We start from the raw sequence: 14,640 nt of genomic DNA on the forward strand, positions 1-14,640 counted from the left end.
CTGAGGCCAGCTCTCAAGTTTCTGCAGCTTCTACTGTTCACTGCCCTTCTCTGTGCTATCTCCCCAGGGGCACCTTCAGTCTGCACTCTTCAGCCTACTGGGGTTTCAGGTCTAGCTGCTCTCAGGAGAAGGTCTTTGGTGGTCTTAGTTAGCTGCCAAGGACCTAGAGGTGTCCCTCACTCACTCTAGAGGTGCCCCTTGCTCACTCACTGATTCTAGCATGTGCTGACTCTGACTCTGGCTCCATAGGTGGGGTGGGGGAGGGGAGATCAGCTCGAATTTTGGTGGGAACTTTTTCACACTTTTATAGTGTGGAAATGCCCAAATCCCATGTACCTTCAATGCTGCACCCTACTGTAGAGTCCCTTTGTTCATATGAATTTTTTTTTGTCTTTTGAGGTAGTCTATATTGGTAGATGGTAAGGAGAGGAAGAGTCCTGTATCTAGACTACTTCCATGTTTACCCAGAAGTCCAGTAGAGTACTTTGAATATTTAGCATGTCCTAAAACTACCTCCTTCAAGGTCACTAGGTGTTTCCTGGATCTGGTATTTCAGTTTTTGCTGAACAAATCAACTTTCTTCTTAATATTGTAGACTTTTCTTATATCCATAATATCTATTACATCCTCCATTACATGATTCTGTCAGTGTGGTACACTGGACCACCTGCCTGAACCTTTTTTCATATTTTCATCAAGGATACATTTGATAAATGTACAGATCATTCCCAGCTCTAAATCTATGATCTGGTTACATGATGGTTTTCTATAAACCTAAAATAATTCTTCAGATATATTTGCATTTGAACATTAGATTATCCTTCCAGATATAGTTGCATTTGAAAATATTATCTTCACATTTATTTGCATGAATTCATTCTTCCTTCCGTCTTCTTTTTCTTCTTTCCTCCCTCTCTCCCTTCCTTCCTTCCCTCTTTCCTTGCCTTCCTGCCTTCCTTCCTCCCTCCTTTCCTCCATTTCTCCCTCCATTCCTCCCTCCCTTCCTTTCACCTCCCCTCCCTCTTTCCCTCCCTCCCTCCCTCCCCCTTCCTTCCTTCCTTCTGATGTTTCAAGTATTTGATAGGCTATTAAGAAAATAAAGGTTAGGCCTTTTTATTTCAAGGATCAGTGGATGGGAATTATAGAGAAAAATTTGGTTTAATCAAAAAGGAACCTTCTGAGAAATCACAATTGAATCCTCTTCTCTAGAGGTGTTCATATACAAGGTCAATGACCACTTATCCAGGTCAGGCAGTTAGGTGATGCAATGGATAGAACCCTGTATCTGTAGTCAGAACGACTTGAGTTCAAACTCAGCCTCAAATACTTAATAGCTGTGTCACCCTGGGCAAGTCACTTCATCTCTGTCTGCCTCAGTTTCCCCATCTATAAATTTAGGATAATAACAATCCCTAGCTCCAGAGTTGTTGTGAAGATTAAATGAGATATCTGTGAAGCACTTTGCAAACCTTGAAGGTTATATAAATGCTAAGCTATTTTTATTATTGTCATTATTGTTAAGGATACTGCAGTGGGAATTCATGTTTCAGGCAGGGAGAAGGGTTATCTGAGGTCCCTTCTAAGTAAAAAATTCTAAGTTTCTCCAGTTCTATGACTGACAAGGAACTCACAGAAATAGTCCAGCTACACATCTGCCATATTTTTATTGTACTTGTACCACATTGCAAACAATTCCACAAAAAAAAAAATGCTGCAAAAGTAAGCCTATGGCTGCAGATTTCAGATTTACTCATATATGTATATATTTACATCAAACTATCAAAAGCAAAGTCAGGACAGTAGCGGCTTCCCTTTGCCCATCTAAAAAGGTCAGAATTGCTACGTAATGATGGATAAATAGAACGACTCATCATTTTACATCACTTTGTAAAAACCAACATTCAAGTATTTTCTGAAAATGAACAATTATTGAAATTCCATTTGGATTAACCACTGAGCTTTCAGAGTTTTCCTCTCAACTCTTTAAGCGCTGAGGCCCAACCCCCACTCTCACCCCAAAGCTTTAGTTTCTAGTCAGGTCTGGCACAGGACAGCACGTGATGGGTTAACACAGTCAACCAAGTGGATTTCACCTGGAGTAAATGGGGAGACACTGGATGATGCTGCCTCTCTTTTGTGAAATTTGGTAGGTAGATCTGTGGTTTACATATAGATATGTGGGTGTATATTATTTATATATATATATAAAATAGATATATACATATGTATAAATACACCCACATATATATATACCATATGCAAATATAAAATATTAAAGGCCTCCTTTCTATACAAAAAAAGGATAGAATGTAATTGCCACCAATCCATTTCATCTGTCAGTGATCATAATATTTTTCCAACTCTTTCATATTGTTTCAGGAACTAATTATAAGCATCGCATTAGACTTATTTCATAATTATCTAATCCTTCTCAGAGTCTGTCTATACTTTACCTACTTTGGGAACAATTATATCTCAATTCTGAATTCACTGAATTCACAAAGTGGCATACACATAGTCTCTTGCAAGACTTTTTTCTTCTTTTCCTTACTTCACTAGTAAAAACAGGAACGCTGTTTTAATTTCACTACCTCTTGCTTGTGATCGTGTTGGCAGTGTCAAAGTCATTTTCAACCACACTGTTATAACCATCTTTCTCAATACAGTCCCTAACAGCTTGGAGAACAATCCGTAGCCGTCTGTCCAGGGCCTCTAAATGTAACTGGTAGAGGATGGGAGCAATTTTATCTTTGAACAAAGATTCTTCCATCAAGTCACTCAGCTTGTATTCTTCCTTGGCAAGCAATTGTAGTCTCAGGTAGGTGGACTTCCTGATTCTGGAAAAGGAAGAATAAAAAATGTCATTCCCCAGGCTTTTGGACTACCAAAACAGAGGATAGATGGTCTTCAGTGGCTCTTGGGGATATTAGCTGGCTGGGATCATTAGGGGAAGAGGCAGTACAAATGCAAAAACTGGCAATAATGCAATGGTCCCCCCATATTCCAATTCTCACTACTCGAAGTTAAAAATTATGTCGTGTGTGTATATGACATATGTATAACATAAATACATTTATAACATATATATTAAATATACAATTATATGGCTCCAGCCCAATGAAGATATGCAGTACAAATTCAAATAGCACAACTACTTTTTCATTATTTTCATCCTTCAGAACCTGGTTATAGTATATTTCACTGGGAGTCTAGGCAAGCTAAGGTTGGATAACCAGGTTTTTGTCTCAGAACGGCATTTCAAGGATACTAGAAGCAATGCTGATCTCTCCTGGGTAGTACTTCCTCCTTTCCCCTATTCTACTCTTGGGGGGGGAGGGCAAGTGGAAGAAGAGTTTTTTTCTCTCCCCCTTGCCCTGTTCTGGTGATATCAGGCAGCATCTCCTCTCTTACTTCTCCCCCATCCTTCCTCCCCTGCCAGGCTTTACCCTCAGGGCACTTCCTCTTCCTTTGGCAGTTTAGAAACATTATTGTGTCTAGGGACACATTTGCTTCCCCCTGTGATGCCATCACTGTGGAGTAGATCCATGCCACCCCCACAATCCCCCCTGCTGCTGCCAACTTCCTCCAAGTGCATAAATTAGAAATTACTACTTGGCACTACATTCTTTCTGGGGTCCATGCCCAACACTGTCCTTCATCTCTTGTTCAACCCAGAGCAAAGTCTTTTATTAGTTGGTTTTTCAGTTCTTCCATCTGTATAGTTCAGTTCATGTGGTGTGGGGGAAAGTGGATTAAGATTCTAATGAAGAGGGTTGCAGCCTTGGCTTTCCTGATTTGTTGAATGAACATGGAGCAAACCTTTATTTTTCGAGGGCAAGTTCTATTTATCTGAACATGGCATAGGGACAGTGTGATACAATGGAAAGAATAGTGACGTTGGAGTCTTGCAGGTATTCGGTTTGGATCCAGCTTCTTCCACTTCTACTTGTGTGACCTTGGGTTAATCATTTCATCTCTCTCTAGCCTTCAGTTTCCTTCTCAAAAAATAAAAAATGGGGAGGTAGGAAACATGGTTCTAGATCTTCAGTCTTCAGGCATAATCTTATGAAAAGGTTGCTTGGTCTAGGTCAGTGGTTCTCAGTGTGGTCTGGAAACTCCTAGAGTTCTGTAGGATCAAGGCAATTTTCAAAACAATACTGACAATTTAATTCGTAGTGTGGTAGAAAATGCTGGAGACAAATAAGAGGTCTTTGTGGGAAGAAAAAGAATTTCTTAAGAGTGAAAAGACCTCCTGACACCAAAAAGTTTGCTAGCTGCTGATCTGGGGGATCCCTGTGCCTAGCTCTGACATTCTATACACGTCTAATCCTGTGGGTGTTATATGTAATTAGACAAAAGTCAAGTGTGTGGAGAAGGGTTGGAAAAGCTCTGCCATTGGGTTTCGGCCCCAAATTCCTGAAATTCTGCCATTAAAGAGTATTTATGCTCTGCTTGTCTTTCTCTAGCAGTCTTGCAAATCAGCTGAGAAGAGTTATGTCAGCTTTCTAACACTATACTGCCAATGAGTTAACAGGAGAGTATTGAGGCTTCTTTCCCTCTTTGGGGGAAAGCCGGGGATAACCCACAAGCTGCCGGGCAGGAGAAGGAATACAGGAAGAGGGGCTTTAAAGACTAATTCTAATTGTCCTCATTTTCTTTTCTCGAGGCCTGGGGGCCACTATGACATTAGCCACATCTCAGCTGCTCGAAAAGGAAGGTACCTGATTTCCCACCTTCTTTTGCCAGGCAGGACAGCATTTTTGAACATTTACAAATAAAGAACACAATAATTGGAAGAACTCACCACAGTTCTATGGTCATAGAGCACTTTACATACACTAGCTCATTTGATCTGCATAACAATGTAGGGAAGTCTACAGCACCCCAAATCCCACCATTTTATAGCATTGCCAGAGCTGAAGGATGTATTCCAAGGTCATAAGGGGAAGAGCTTGGCACAAACTTTCTGATGCATCAGTCAGTGTTGTTGTTATTTTTTAAATGGGCAATTGGGGTTAAACGACTTGCCCAGGGTCACACAGCCAGTCTGAGGCCACATTTGAACCCAGGACCTCCTGTCTCTAGATCTCTCCAGTGTTCTTTTGGCTATGCTCCTTCTGCCTCTGAGGTGAGAAATGACATGACTAAGTCTAAATAATGTTGGCAATCTTTTACAAGCTGAAGTCTGCACGGATGCAGGAGGGTAATAAAGTTAGAACAAAATGCACCACATTGGCCTGATCATCCGGGCTAAGGGGCCCCTTGTAGGAATGATTTTATCTTTAACTTTGCAAACATTTTGGGCATGCTTGTGCCTGAGGTGTGGTGCCATTTTCCCCAATAGAACAGTAAGTTCCTTGAGGGCAGGCACTGCGCTTTTAGATCCCCAGCACCTGCTTCTTAATTGACTGATGGCAAGAAATGACAATAGATCTGCGGCCACCCAGGCAGGTGTCATTCCTGCCTCTGCTGCCTATAGAATCTGGACCAAATCACTTCTCCCGCTCTGCTTTATTTTCTCCCCAGTAAGGCGGGAGTTGGTCTAGTTGGTCATTCTCTTCCAGCTCTGGATCCTACGAAGGCAAAAGGAGTGTGGGATGAACTTGGAGTCCTGACTTGGGAATGCATATTCTGGTTCTGTTGCCTATTCCTCATATGCCCTTGGACAGGGCACATACTCCATTTGGGGCTCCATTTTCTCATTGGTAAAATGAAAGGGTTGGATTGGCGGCTCTCTTAGGGCCCCTTCCAACTCTCAAGCTAAGGTCCCAACAACCTATGAATTGTGGGCAGTGGGCCACGGCTTGGGTCACTGGGACTCTATTATACTTCTAAGACAAATTATACAGAATCTGAAAGTGGGATGAGCCACACACACTGCTTCCCCCAACCCATGACCCAGAATCCTAAGTACTATACCACTATGTAGCCTTTAGAATGGCGTTTAATGGGGGGACAGCTGGGTGGCTCAGTGAATGGAAAGCCAGACCTAGAGATGGGAGGTCCTGGGTTCAAATCTGGCCTCAGACACTTCCTAGCTGTGTGACCCTAGGCAAGTCATTTGACCCCCATTGCCCAGCCCTTACCACTCTTCTGCTTTGGAACCAATACACAGTATTGATTCTAAGGTGGAAGGTGAGGATTTTTTTTTTTAAGATTTTAATGGTGATAGAAATACTTACAAACAAACAAAACCCAAACTGGAAATAAAACAGATGCCCACATATTGGGAAATGACTGAATAATCAGTGGTTCTGTATATGAATGGAATATTAATTAGTACAGCAAGAAAAATTCACAGAAGAATGGAAAAACTTATATAAAACAGATAAGCAGTATAAAGAACAGAGATAATTGGACATACATGATGATTATGATAATGTAAATAAAAACAACTCTAAAATGCAGGCTGATGATTTTATATTTTAAGGTGCAGCAGACAGCAGTATGGCATAGGGAGCAGGTAAAACATATCCTTGGAGACAACTAGTGGCATAAGGGATAGAGCACTGGATTTGGAATCAAGAAGACCTGAGTTTGAATGCTACCTCAGACACTTTCTATGTGACCCTAGTCAAGTAATCTAACCTCTTAGCTTCAGTTCCCTCATCTCTAAAATGGGGATAATAATAGTCCACGCTGTGATGATCAAACAAGATAATATATGTAAAGTTCTCTGTGAGCTTTAAAGTGTTATGTAAGTATTTATTATTATTATGACCCTACCCTAAATGAACTTCTTGCTGAGGAAAATAGTTATGTCACAAATGAAAATGTTATCCAGGATGATGTTTATTTTTTTTATGCATATTAGAGGAAAACCTCTAGAGAACCCTTTCCCAAAGGCTCTTCACAGAACTTCTCTGAGTCCTTAGAAGGCATTGCTTATCAATTCAATATAATTTCATCTGCGATGTGGGAGAAATTTGGATGGGAAGGTAGATGAATGGGCAATGAGGGTTAGGGATACGTAAAACTGATTTCTCAGAGATCCATCCAGACTATCCCAACAAAACCTTTTCTCTTGAAAGAACACTGGTTTGAGGGCAACTAGGTAGCAAAGAGGATAAGGTATCAGGCCTGGAATTCAGAGGACCTGGGTTCAAATTTGACTCAGACACTTCCTAGCTGTGTAACCCTGGGCAAGTCACTTAATCATGTTTGCCTAGTCCTTACCATTTTTCTGACTTGGAACCAATACACAGTACTGATTCTAAGATGGAAAGTGATGATTAAAAATAAAGGGTTTAAAGCTGCTTTAAGTTAGGGTTCATTTTAAGTGGGTCACCTTGAAGAACTTATTACCTACCACTCCCCTGTCAAAAGTCTCCCCAGGCACCCAGCTACTTTCTCTATCTCCTTAACATAGAAAAAAGATCTCTGGGGGCAGCTGGGTAGCTCAGTGGATTGAGAACCAGGCCTAGAGATGGGAGGTCCTAGGTTCAAATCTGACCTCAGACACTTCCCAGCTGTGTGACCCTGGGCAAGTCACTTCACCCCCATTGCCTAGCCCTTATCACTCTTCTGCCTCGGAGCCAATACACAGTATTGACTCCAAGATGGAAGGTAAGGGTTTTTATAAAAATTTTAAAAAATAATAAAAAAAAAGAAAGAAAGATCTCTTGGGGGATGAATGGCTCTTATTTCCAATATCTCAAAATTCAGGAGAGGGGATTTCTAATTCCAGTTTCATCTCTCATTTACTGAGAGATCTTAAGGAAGTAATCAATCAGTCAATTGACAAGCATTTATAAAGCCACACTCTCTGCTAGGTGTAAGGAAACAAATACAGAGAACAAAACAATTCCTACTCTTTCTGGACTGCTTTTTCTTTATCCATAAAATAAAGTATTGGATTTTGTGATCTCTTTGGATCTCATCTAGTTCTAAATTTCAATGACTGATAAACCTTTTTATTTTGAAAACAAACTAATAAATAATTCTCCAAATAGCTGATTTTTTAAAAATTTGGCTGCTATTTTTCTCAAAATGAAACATTTGTCAAGATTAAAATTCTCTGGAGTTATCTTAATTTATGATTATTTGTTAAATAATTAAAAGCAAGTCAGAGAAAAAAAAGGCACCAGTCACATATTGCACACCTCCTCCCCTCCCTAACCTGAGCTCCAGCTCATCTCACTGTCCTTTCTGTGTCAAAGAGGCAGACTTCCTTTCCCTAATCTGAACTTGCTGATTCAATGATGTCACTTTCCTGGGTCTATCTGATTGGCCAGATTTGAACATGGTCCAGGTCAGAGGCTGGTCTTCAGAACATCAGGAATCCCTTGAGACAAGAGGCAGCATCTTCCAGGTGCCAGGGAGCACGAGGCTTCTGGTAATCTCCCAGAGTGCTTATACATCTCTCTTATATAGATAAAGCTTGTTCTTAACTCAATCAGAAGGTGATGTTGAATAGCAACTCCAAAAGCATAGAGGTTCAGAAGAATAAATTCTCCTACATTATTCTGTACCAACGTAGCCTAATACAGCAGGAGACATGCCATGTCTCGCTTTGCTTGTGATCAGAGGTATAACTAGTGGTAAGTCTCTGGAGTAATTTCACTTAGGGTTGAAGGGATGGACCCCCCAGTGGGTACAGCAGAATCAGAAAGGACAATTATCCCTTAGAAAGTCTAGCCCTCATTCTCCATCAGAGTTAGTAGAGAAGTGAAGCTCTGTCACAACAATGGGATCCCCAAGGGGGCTAGGCTGTGTGGTAGTATTGCTCCATAGAGGGTCAGAGAATTCAGGAGGCATATGGATGCTAAGTGCTGAGTAAAAGATATACACCTTTCTCAGGAGTAAGCATGCTTCCCCCACTGAATGCTGGTGACATGGGCAAAGCTCCATTTGTCCTGGACTAGTTACAGCTCTGCTTATCATACTGGGTTTGGAAGAATAGCTGTTTTATTTATTTATGTAATTGTTTATTCATTCATTCATTTGCTTATTAATTTGTTCATTCATTCATTCCTTTGTTTTGTTTGTTTGTTTATTTATGTGTGTATCTCTTTCAACCCTACTGCATCTTGGTTCTAAGGCAGAAAAGTGGTAAGGGGTAGGGGATGGGGGTCAAGTGACTTCCCCAGTGTCTGAGGTCAGATTTTATTTTATTTTTTAAACCTTTACCTTCTGACTTTAAATCAATATTGTGTATTAGTTCTAAGGCAGATGAGCAGTAAGGATTAGGCAATGGGGGTTGAGTGACTTGCCCAAGATCACACAGATAGAATCCAAGACTTCCCATCTGTAGTCCTGGCTCTCTATCCTTGGAGTCACCCAGCTGATTTAATTTTGTCAGCACTGTTTCTAGTCATCATTGATGAAGAAAATAGTTCATTAATATTTGGAAGTAAATCACAAAGAGACTCACCTGCAGCATTGATTTAAAGGCACCAAAATGGAGAGCTCATCATGGGAGTATTTTCCAAACCTATTTTAAGCAAGAAATATATATCTATAGTCAAATTGGGAGTCACAGATTGTCAAGAATGCATCTACGTGTGTTCTAGGAAATCAAGCACAAGAGAAGCCTGTCATTATATGGGAGCTGACTGGAGTTTTGTTGAGTTGACTAGACCAGAAAAAGAGAAAGCACAGTTGAATGAACAGAGTTGTTGGGTAAAGATGGAAATTCAGGGAGATATGAACTGTCAAATAGTTTACTGTATAGTATAATTACAGTAACGGCTCATTTATCCAGTTTCACTGTGGAATGGGGTGTTCTACATAAATGAATTTTCCAGATAACTGGAGCTTTCAGTTTTGTGGATCCAAGCATTTCTTATTTTACCCATTTGAGTGGGAAATCTTTCTAATGCAGCTGGTAGCACAGTTTCTTGGATCTTAAATAGAACTTAATAAACATACCAACACTTTAAGGAGTTAGAGCTGCTAGGTGGCATAGTGAATGGAGTGCTAGGGCTGAAGTCAGGAAGACTCATCTTCCTGAGTTTAAATCTGGCCTTACACTTACTAGTTGTGTGACCTTGGACAAGTCACTCAACCCTGTTTGCCTCAGTTTTCTCATCTGTAAGATGGGGCTAATACTATTACTACTTCCCTGGATTTTTATAAAGACCAAATGAGACAATGTTTGTAAAATTCTTAGCACAGTGCTTGGCAATGAATAATAAATGTTAAGTCATGTTTGACTTTTTGTAACTCCATTTGGAGTTTTCTTGGTAAAGATATTGGAGTTTTTTGCCATTTCCTTTTCCAGCTCATTTGACAGATGAGGAAACTGAGGTAAATAGGATTAAGTGACTTGTCCAGGGCCATAAAGCTAGCAAGTATCTGAAGCTAAAACTGAAGAGAGGAAAATTAGTCTTTTCTTCCTGACTTCAGAGCTGGTACTCTACTTCCTCACCTAGATACCACTTATATAAGATTTGCAAAGTACACATATTTGCTTATTTGATATTAAGGGAAACAAGATGCTGTTTGACCCTATATTAAATTGTCCCAGTCTATTGGTGATCTTAAAACCTTTCTGTCTTTTTCTCTCAGAGCTAAATGCCACTTTTAGCCCATTTTTACTGTATTTCCCAAGGATGATTTATTTTACATTTAAATTTTTTAATTTATTTTCAAGTTTACATGTGCTTTTAGGTTAATGGATCTGTGGCTCTAACTCTTCTAAAAGAAAAAGGTGCCTGGACTTTGTAATACATTTCTCTTGCCTTTCAATTATTTTCATAGTTTTTTTCTTAACTTTGAAGGCAGTAGATAAAATGTCAGTCCTAGAGTGAGAAGAACCTGAGTTTAAATCTAGCCCCAGACCATTACTAGCTGTGTGATCCTATGCAAGTCACTTAACCATTTACCCTGGTTTCCTCATCAGTAAGATAAGCTGGATAAGGACATGGCAAACCACTCCAGTGTCTTTGCTAAGAAAACCCCAAATGGGAATCATGAAGAGTTGGACAAGACTGAAATGACTGAACAACAAAACTTTCATCCAGGCTACCGGACATTTGAGGTTTTTGGAAGTTGAATATACAGATAGATGGAGATGTTACAATTCTATCATTTGGCCAGAAGAACAAGGAACTCTTACCCTCTTCCATTGTCTAAGTGAATAATAAATGTTTCATTGCCAAACTTTTCAAAGGTCTCATAGTGATGTCGATCCATATTTCCTGTGAAGGGAAGCAGAAAAAGCTTTGAATCTTGGATGCTGAAAATTCAAGGAAGTAAATATGAGATATTAGCTTCTCATATAGAGAAGGATATTTCTTACTCCCCTAATATACAGTCTCTAAGCAGTAAGGACTAAAATAAAAACAGTAAATCTAAGGTGTTGGCTCAAACTGCTAGCCCTATTTCGTAGAAATAACAAGCTGCAGCATTACGCTCTGTGATTTTTAACAATACATCTGTGTTAATATTTGATGGTTTTAATCTATTTGTTACTCATGTAGGTTGGCATTCTGTAAAATTTATGGCTCATATATTCATGCTGTGTTTCAAAAATTGCTTGGTTACACATGGCCCTCCCAATAATTCAAGTTCTTTTTATAGTTAATTTAACAGGATCAGACACATACCCATTAAGAAATCAAAAATGGTCATGTCCATTATATCCAGAATGCGGTTGCTATTGTATGGTGGAGTCTGCTTCACCTCTTCACAGTAATCAGGGTCCACTTCCCATCTGAAAGGAACAATTGGCATGAAGGCAATTCTCATCTTAGGAATGAGCCAATCTATTTTAGGGACAATTGGGGACCCAATAAATCAGCTTTGGGGAACTGCTTCCTGAGAGAAGACTAAAACAAGAGGAAATGACTTAAAATTTCAAACTTAGAGACTTTCTGCCTATACAAATAGCAGTCACTGCCAAGACAAACCCAGAAATAATATGAAGACAATTACAAAATGCTTTTCACAAATATAGACATGAAAATAATTGGAAAAATATTAATTGTTTGTGGGTAAGCTGACTCAACATAAAAAACCCACAATTCTGAGTTAATTTACTTAGTCAGTGCCTTACCAATCAAATCACCAAAGAATTATCTTATAAAGCTAGAAAAAATAGTAAGAAAATTCATCTGAAAGAGCAAAGGTCAAGAATATCAAGGAAATCAATGAAAAAAATGTAAGGGAAGGAAACCTAAAAGTTACAGGTTTCCAACTATATTACAAAGTGGTAATCATCAAAACAATCTGGTACTGACTAAGAAAAGAGTGGTAGATCAGTGAAATAGATAAGATAGTAAATGATTATAGTAATGGAGTGTTTGATAAACCTAAAGATCCAGGTGTTAGAGGTAAGAATTCAATATCTGACAAAAATTTCTGGGAAAAGTGCAAATCAGATATAGACTAGTATCTCACACTATATATACTAAGATAAGGTTAAAATGGATAAATTCCTTAGACACAAAGATTGATATCACAAGCAGATTAGGGGAGTATGGAAAGATGTACCTGTCAGATCAATGGATAGGGGAAGAGTCTATGACCAAACAAGAGATAGAGAGCATCACATGATATAAAATGATTAATTCTGATTACATGAAATAAAAAAAAATCTTGTGCACAAACAAAACTAATGTAGCCACAATTAGAAAGAAAATAGAAAACTAGGGGGAATTTTATAGTAAGATTCTCTGATAAAGACTTCATATCTCACATATATAGGGAACCAAGTCAAATTTTTGAAATAGAACTATTCCCCAGTTGATAGTCAAAGGATATCAAGGATATCCTCAAAGGATAGTCAATAGGTAATTTTCAGAGGAAATCAAAACTATCAATAATCATATAAAAATGTTCTTAAATACTAATGATCAGAAAAATGCAAAATAAAACAACTCTGAAATACCACCTCACACCTATCAGAATAGTTAACATTACACAAAAGAAGAGGGACAAATGCTTAGGATGTAGAAAAGGTGGGACATTAATTTGTTGGGGGAGTTGTGAGCTATTCTGGAGAACAATTTGGAAATATGCCCAATGACTTAGCAGTGTCTATTGCTCCAAAAAAAAGAGAGAGAGAAAAGGAAAAGGTATCTATACAAAAGTATTTATAGCAGTTCTTTTTGTTGTGGCAAAGAATTGGAAATTGAAGATATACTCATCACTTGGGGAATGTCTGAATAAACTATAGTATATATGCTTGTGATGGAATATTTTGTGTTATAAGAAATGACAAGGGGGATGGCTTCAGATAAACCTGGGAAGACTTGTATGGAGTGATTCAAAGTGAAGAGAGCAGAACCAGGAGGTGATTGTACACAATAATAGCAATATTGTAATGATGATCAACTGTGAAAGCCTTAGTTACTGTGATCAAGACAGTGATGATCCAATGCAATTTCAGAGATCTCATGATGAAAAATTGCTGTCTACCTCGAGAAAGTGAGAATTGATAAACTCTGAAATTAATTTGAAATATACATTTTTAAAACTTTATTTTTGTATTATTTTGTTTGTGTTTTCTTTTGCAACATGACTATTATAGAAATGTGTTTTGGAGATTTTACATGTATAATTGATAATAACTTCTTGCCTTCTCAAGAAGGGCATTGGGAAGGGAGGAAGAGAATTTGCAACTCAATATTTAAAAAATCATTAATGTTTTTAAATATAATTGGGAAATGTTTAATAAAGTATATAAACATATTTTTGAAAAAATAAATTACCAAGAACAGTGTGGTAAGTTCCTTGTGAATAGAGAGGATACCATTTTTCTGGAATGGTTTTGATACCATCTTTCAAGATTAGTGTAGGTAATATTTCTCAAGGATGTTTTTTACTGGCCTCTGAGGATAGGAAGGTAGATGAAATCACCTCTGGATAATCCCTTTAGTCATATGGTTCTATTCATTGGTAGGATATACTTGTCTAAAAATCAAGGCTCTTGGGACTGGGCCAGGTCTATATTCCTTAACTTTCCTTCCTTTTGGGTTCTGAGACCTATTTTCTCTATACAGTTTCCCTTTAGTTCTCAGTTATGACAGTAACATAACCTTAGGGAGACTAGCCTGTGTTAATGTACATACAGACATACACCCCTCTGCCCCAAAGTACAACAGATTCTATGGACTAAAATCAGTACTAACATCTATTGGGCTCAGGACAATGAGTAGAATATTTCAATGAGAGGAGTATTTGGGGCCCAGTTGGTAGGAAAAAGTGGGAGACCTTAGTAAATAGAGGACAGACAGCCTTATGGGGAAGTGCATTTCTCCCCTTATTGACATCCTTAAAAAAACAAATAAACAACTTTACCTTTTGTTTTAGAATCAATTGGTTCCAAGGCAGAAGAGTACAAAGGGTTAGGCAAGGGGGGTTAAGTGACTTGCCCAGGGTCACACAGCTGGGAAGTGTCTGAAGCTAAATTTGAACCCAAGACCTCCTGTTCCTGGGCCTGGCTCTCAATCCACTAAGTCTGCCCCCACCTAGCCTCCTGTCTGAAATTCTATCATTACTAACTCTTTCCTTTGATTTAGTACTGCTTTCCCCTAAGGATGCTCTATCCAATAACTCTGGGGAGAAGGCTCACATATTAATTAGATAGCCCTTATGTATGAATTCATTGATTAAATCACTTCTTTTTTTTTACAAAGAAAAGAGCAGCAGAATGTGAGGGCAGCTATCCTTGCTGTGTGTGTAGAGGTAAGGGAG

The 14,640-nt window shown here is 38.8% G+C and overlaps 1 protein-coding gene across 1 annotated transcript in view; it reads right to left on the reverse strand.

The window, feature by feature from the left end:
• Positions 1-1,645: 1,645 nt before the first annotated feature.
• The window catches only part of FAM20C (FAM20C golgi associated secretory pathway kinase), a 159,801-nt gene continuing 146,806 nt past the window's right edge, over positions 1,646-14,640 (reverse strand). The window contains exons 7-10 of the mRNA XM_001378018.5: positions 11,550-11,656; positions 11,060-11,141; positions 9,374-9,433; positions 1,646-2,837 (exon numbers count right to left, since the gene is read on the reverse strand). Coding sequence (XP_001378055.3) covers positions 2,588-2,837; positions 9,374-9,433; positions 11,060-11,141; positions 11,550-11,656 — 499 coding nt within the window. The 3' untranslated portion in view covers positions 1,646-2,587. The remainder of the gene's footprint in view (positions 2,838-9,373; positions 9,434-11,059; positions 11,142-11,549; positions 11,657-14,640) is intronic.

This window comes from Monodelphis domestica, chromosome 7, assembly GCF_027887165.1.
Source record: "Monodelphis domestica isolate mMonDom1 chromosome 7, mMonDom1.pri, whole genome shotgun sequence".
Taxonomy (NCBI): domain Eukaryota; kingdom Metazoa; phylum Chordata; class Mammalia; order Didelphimorphia; family Didelphidae; genus Monodelphis; species Monodelphis domestica.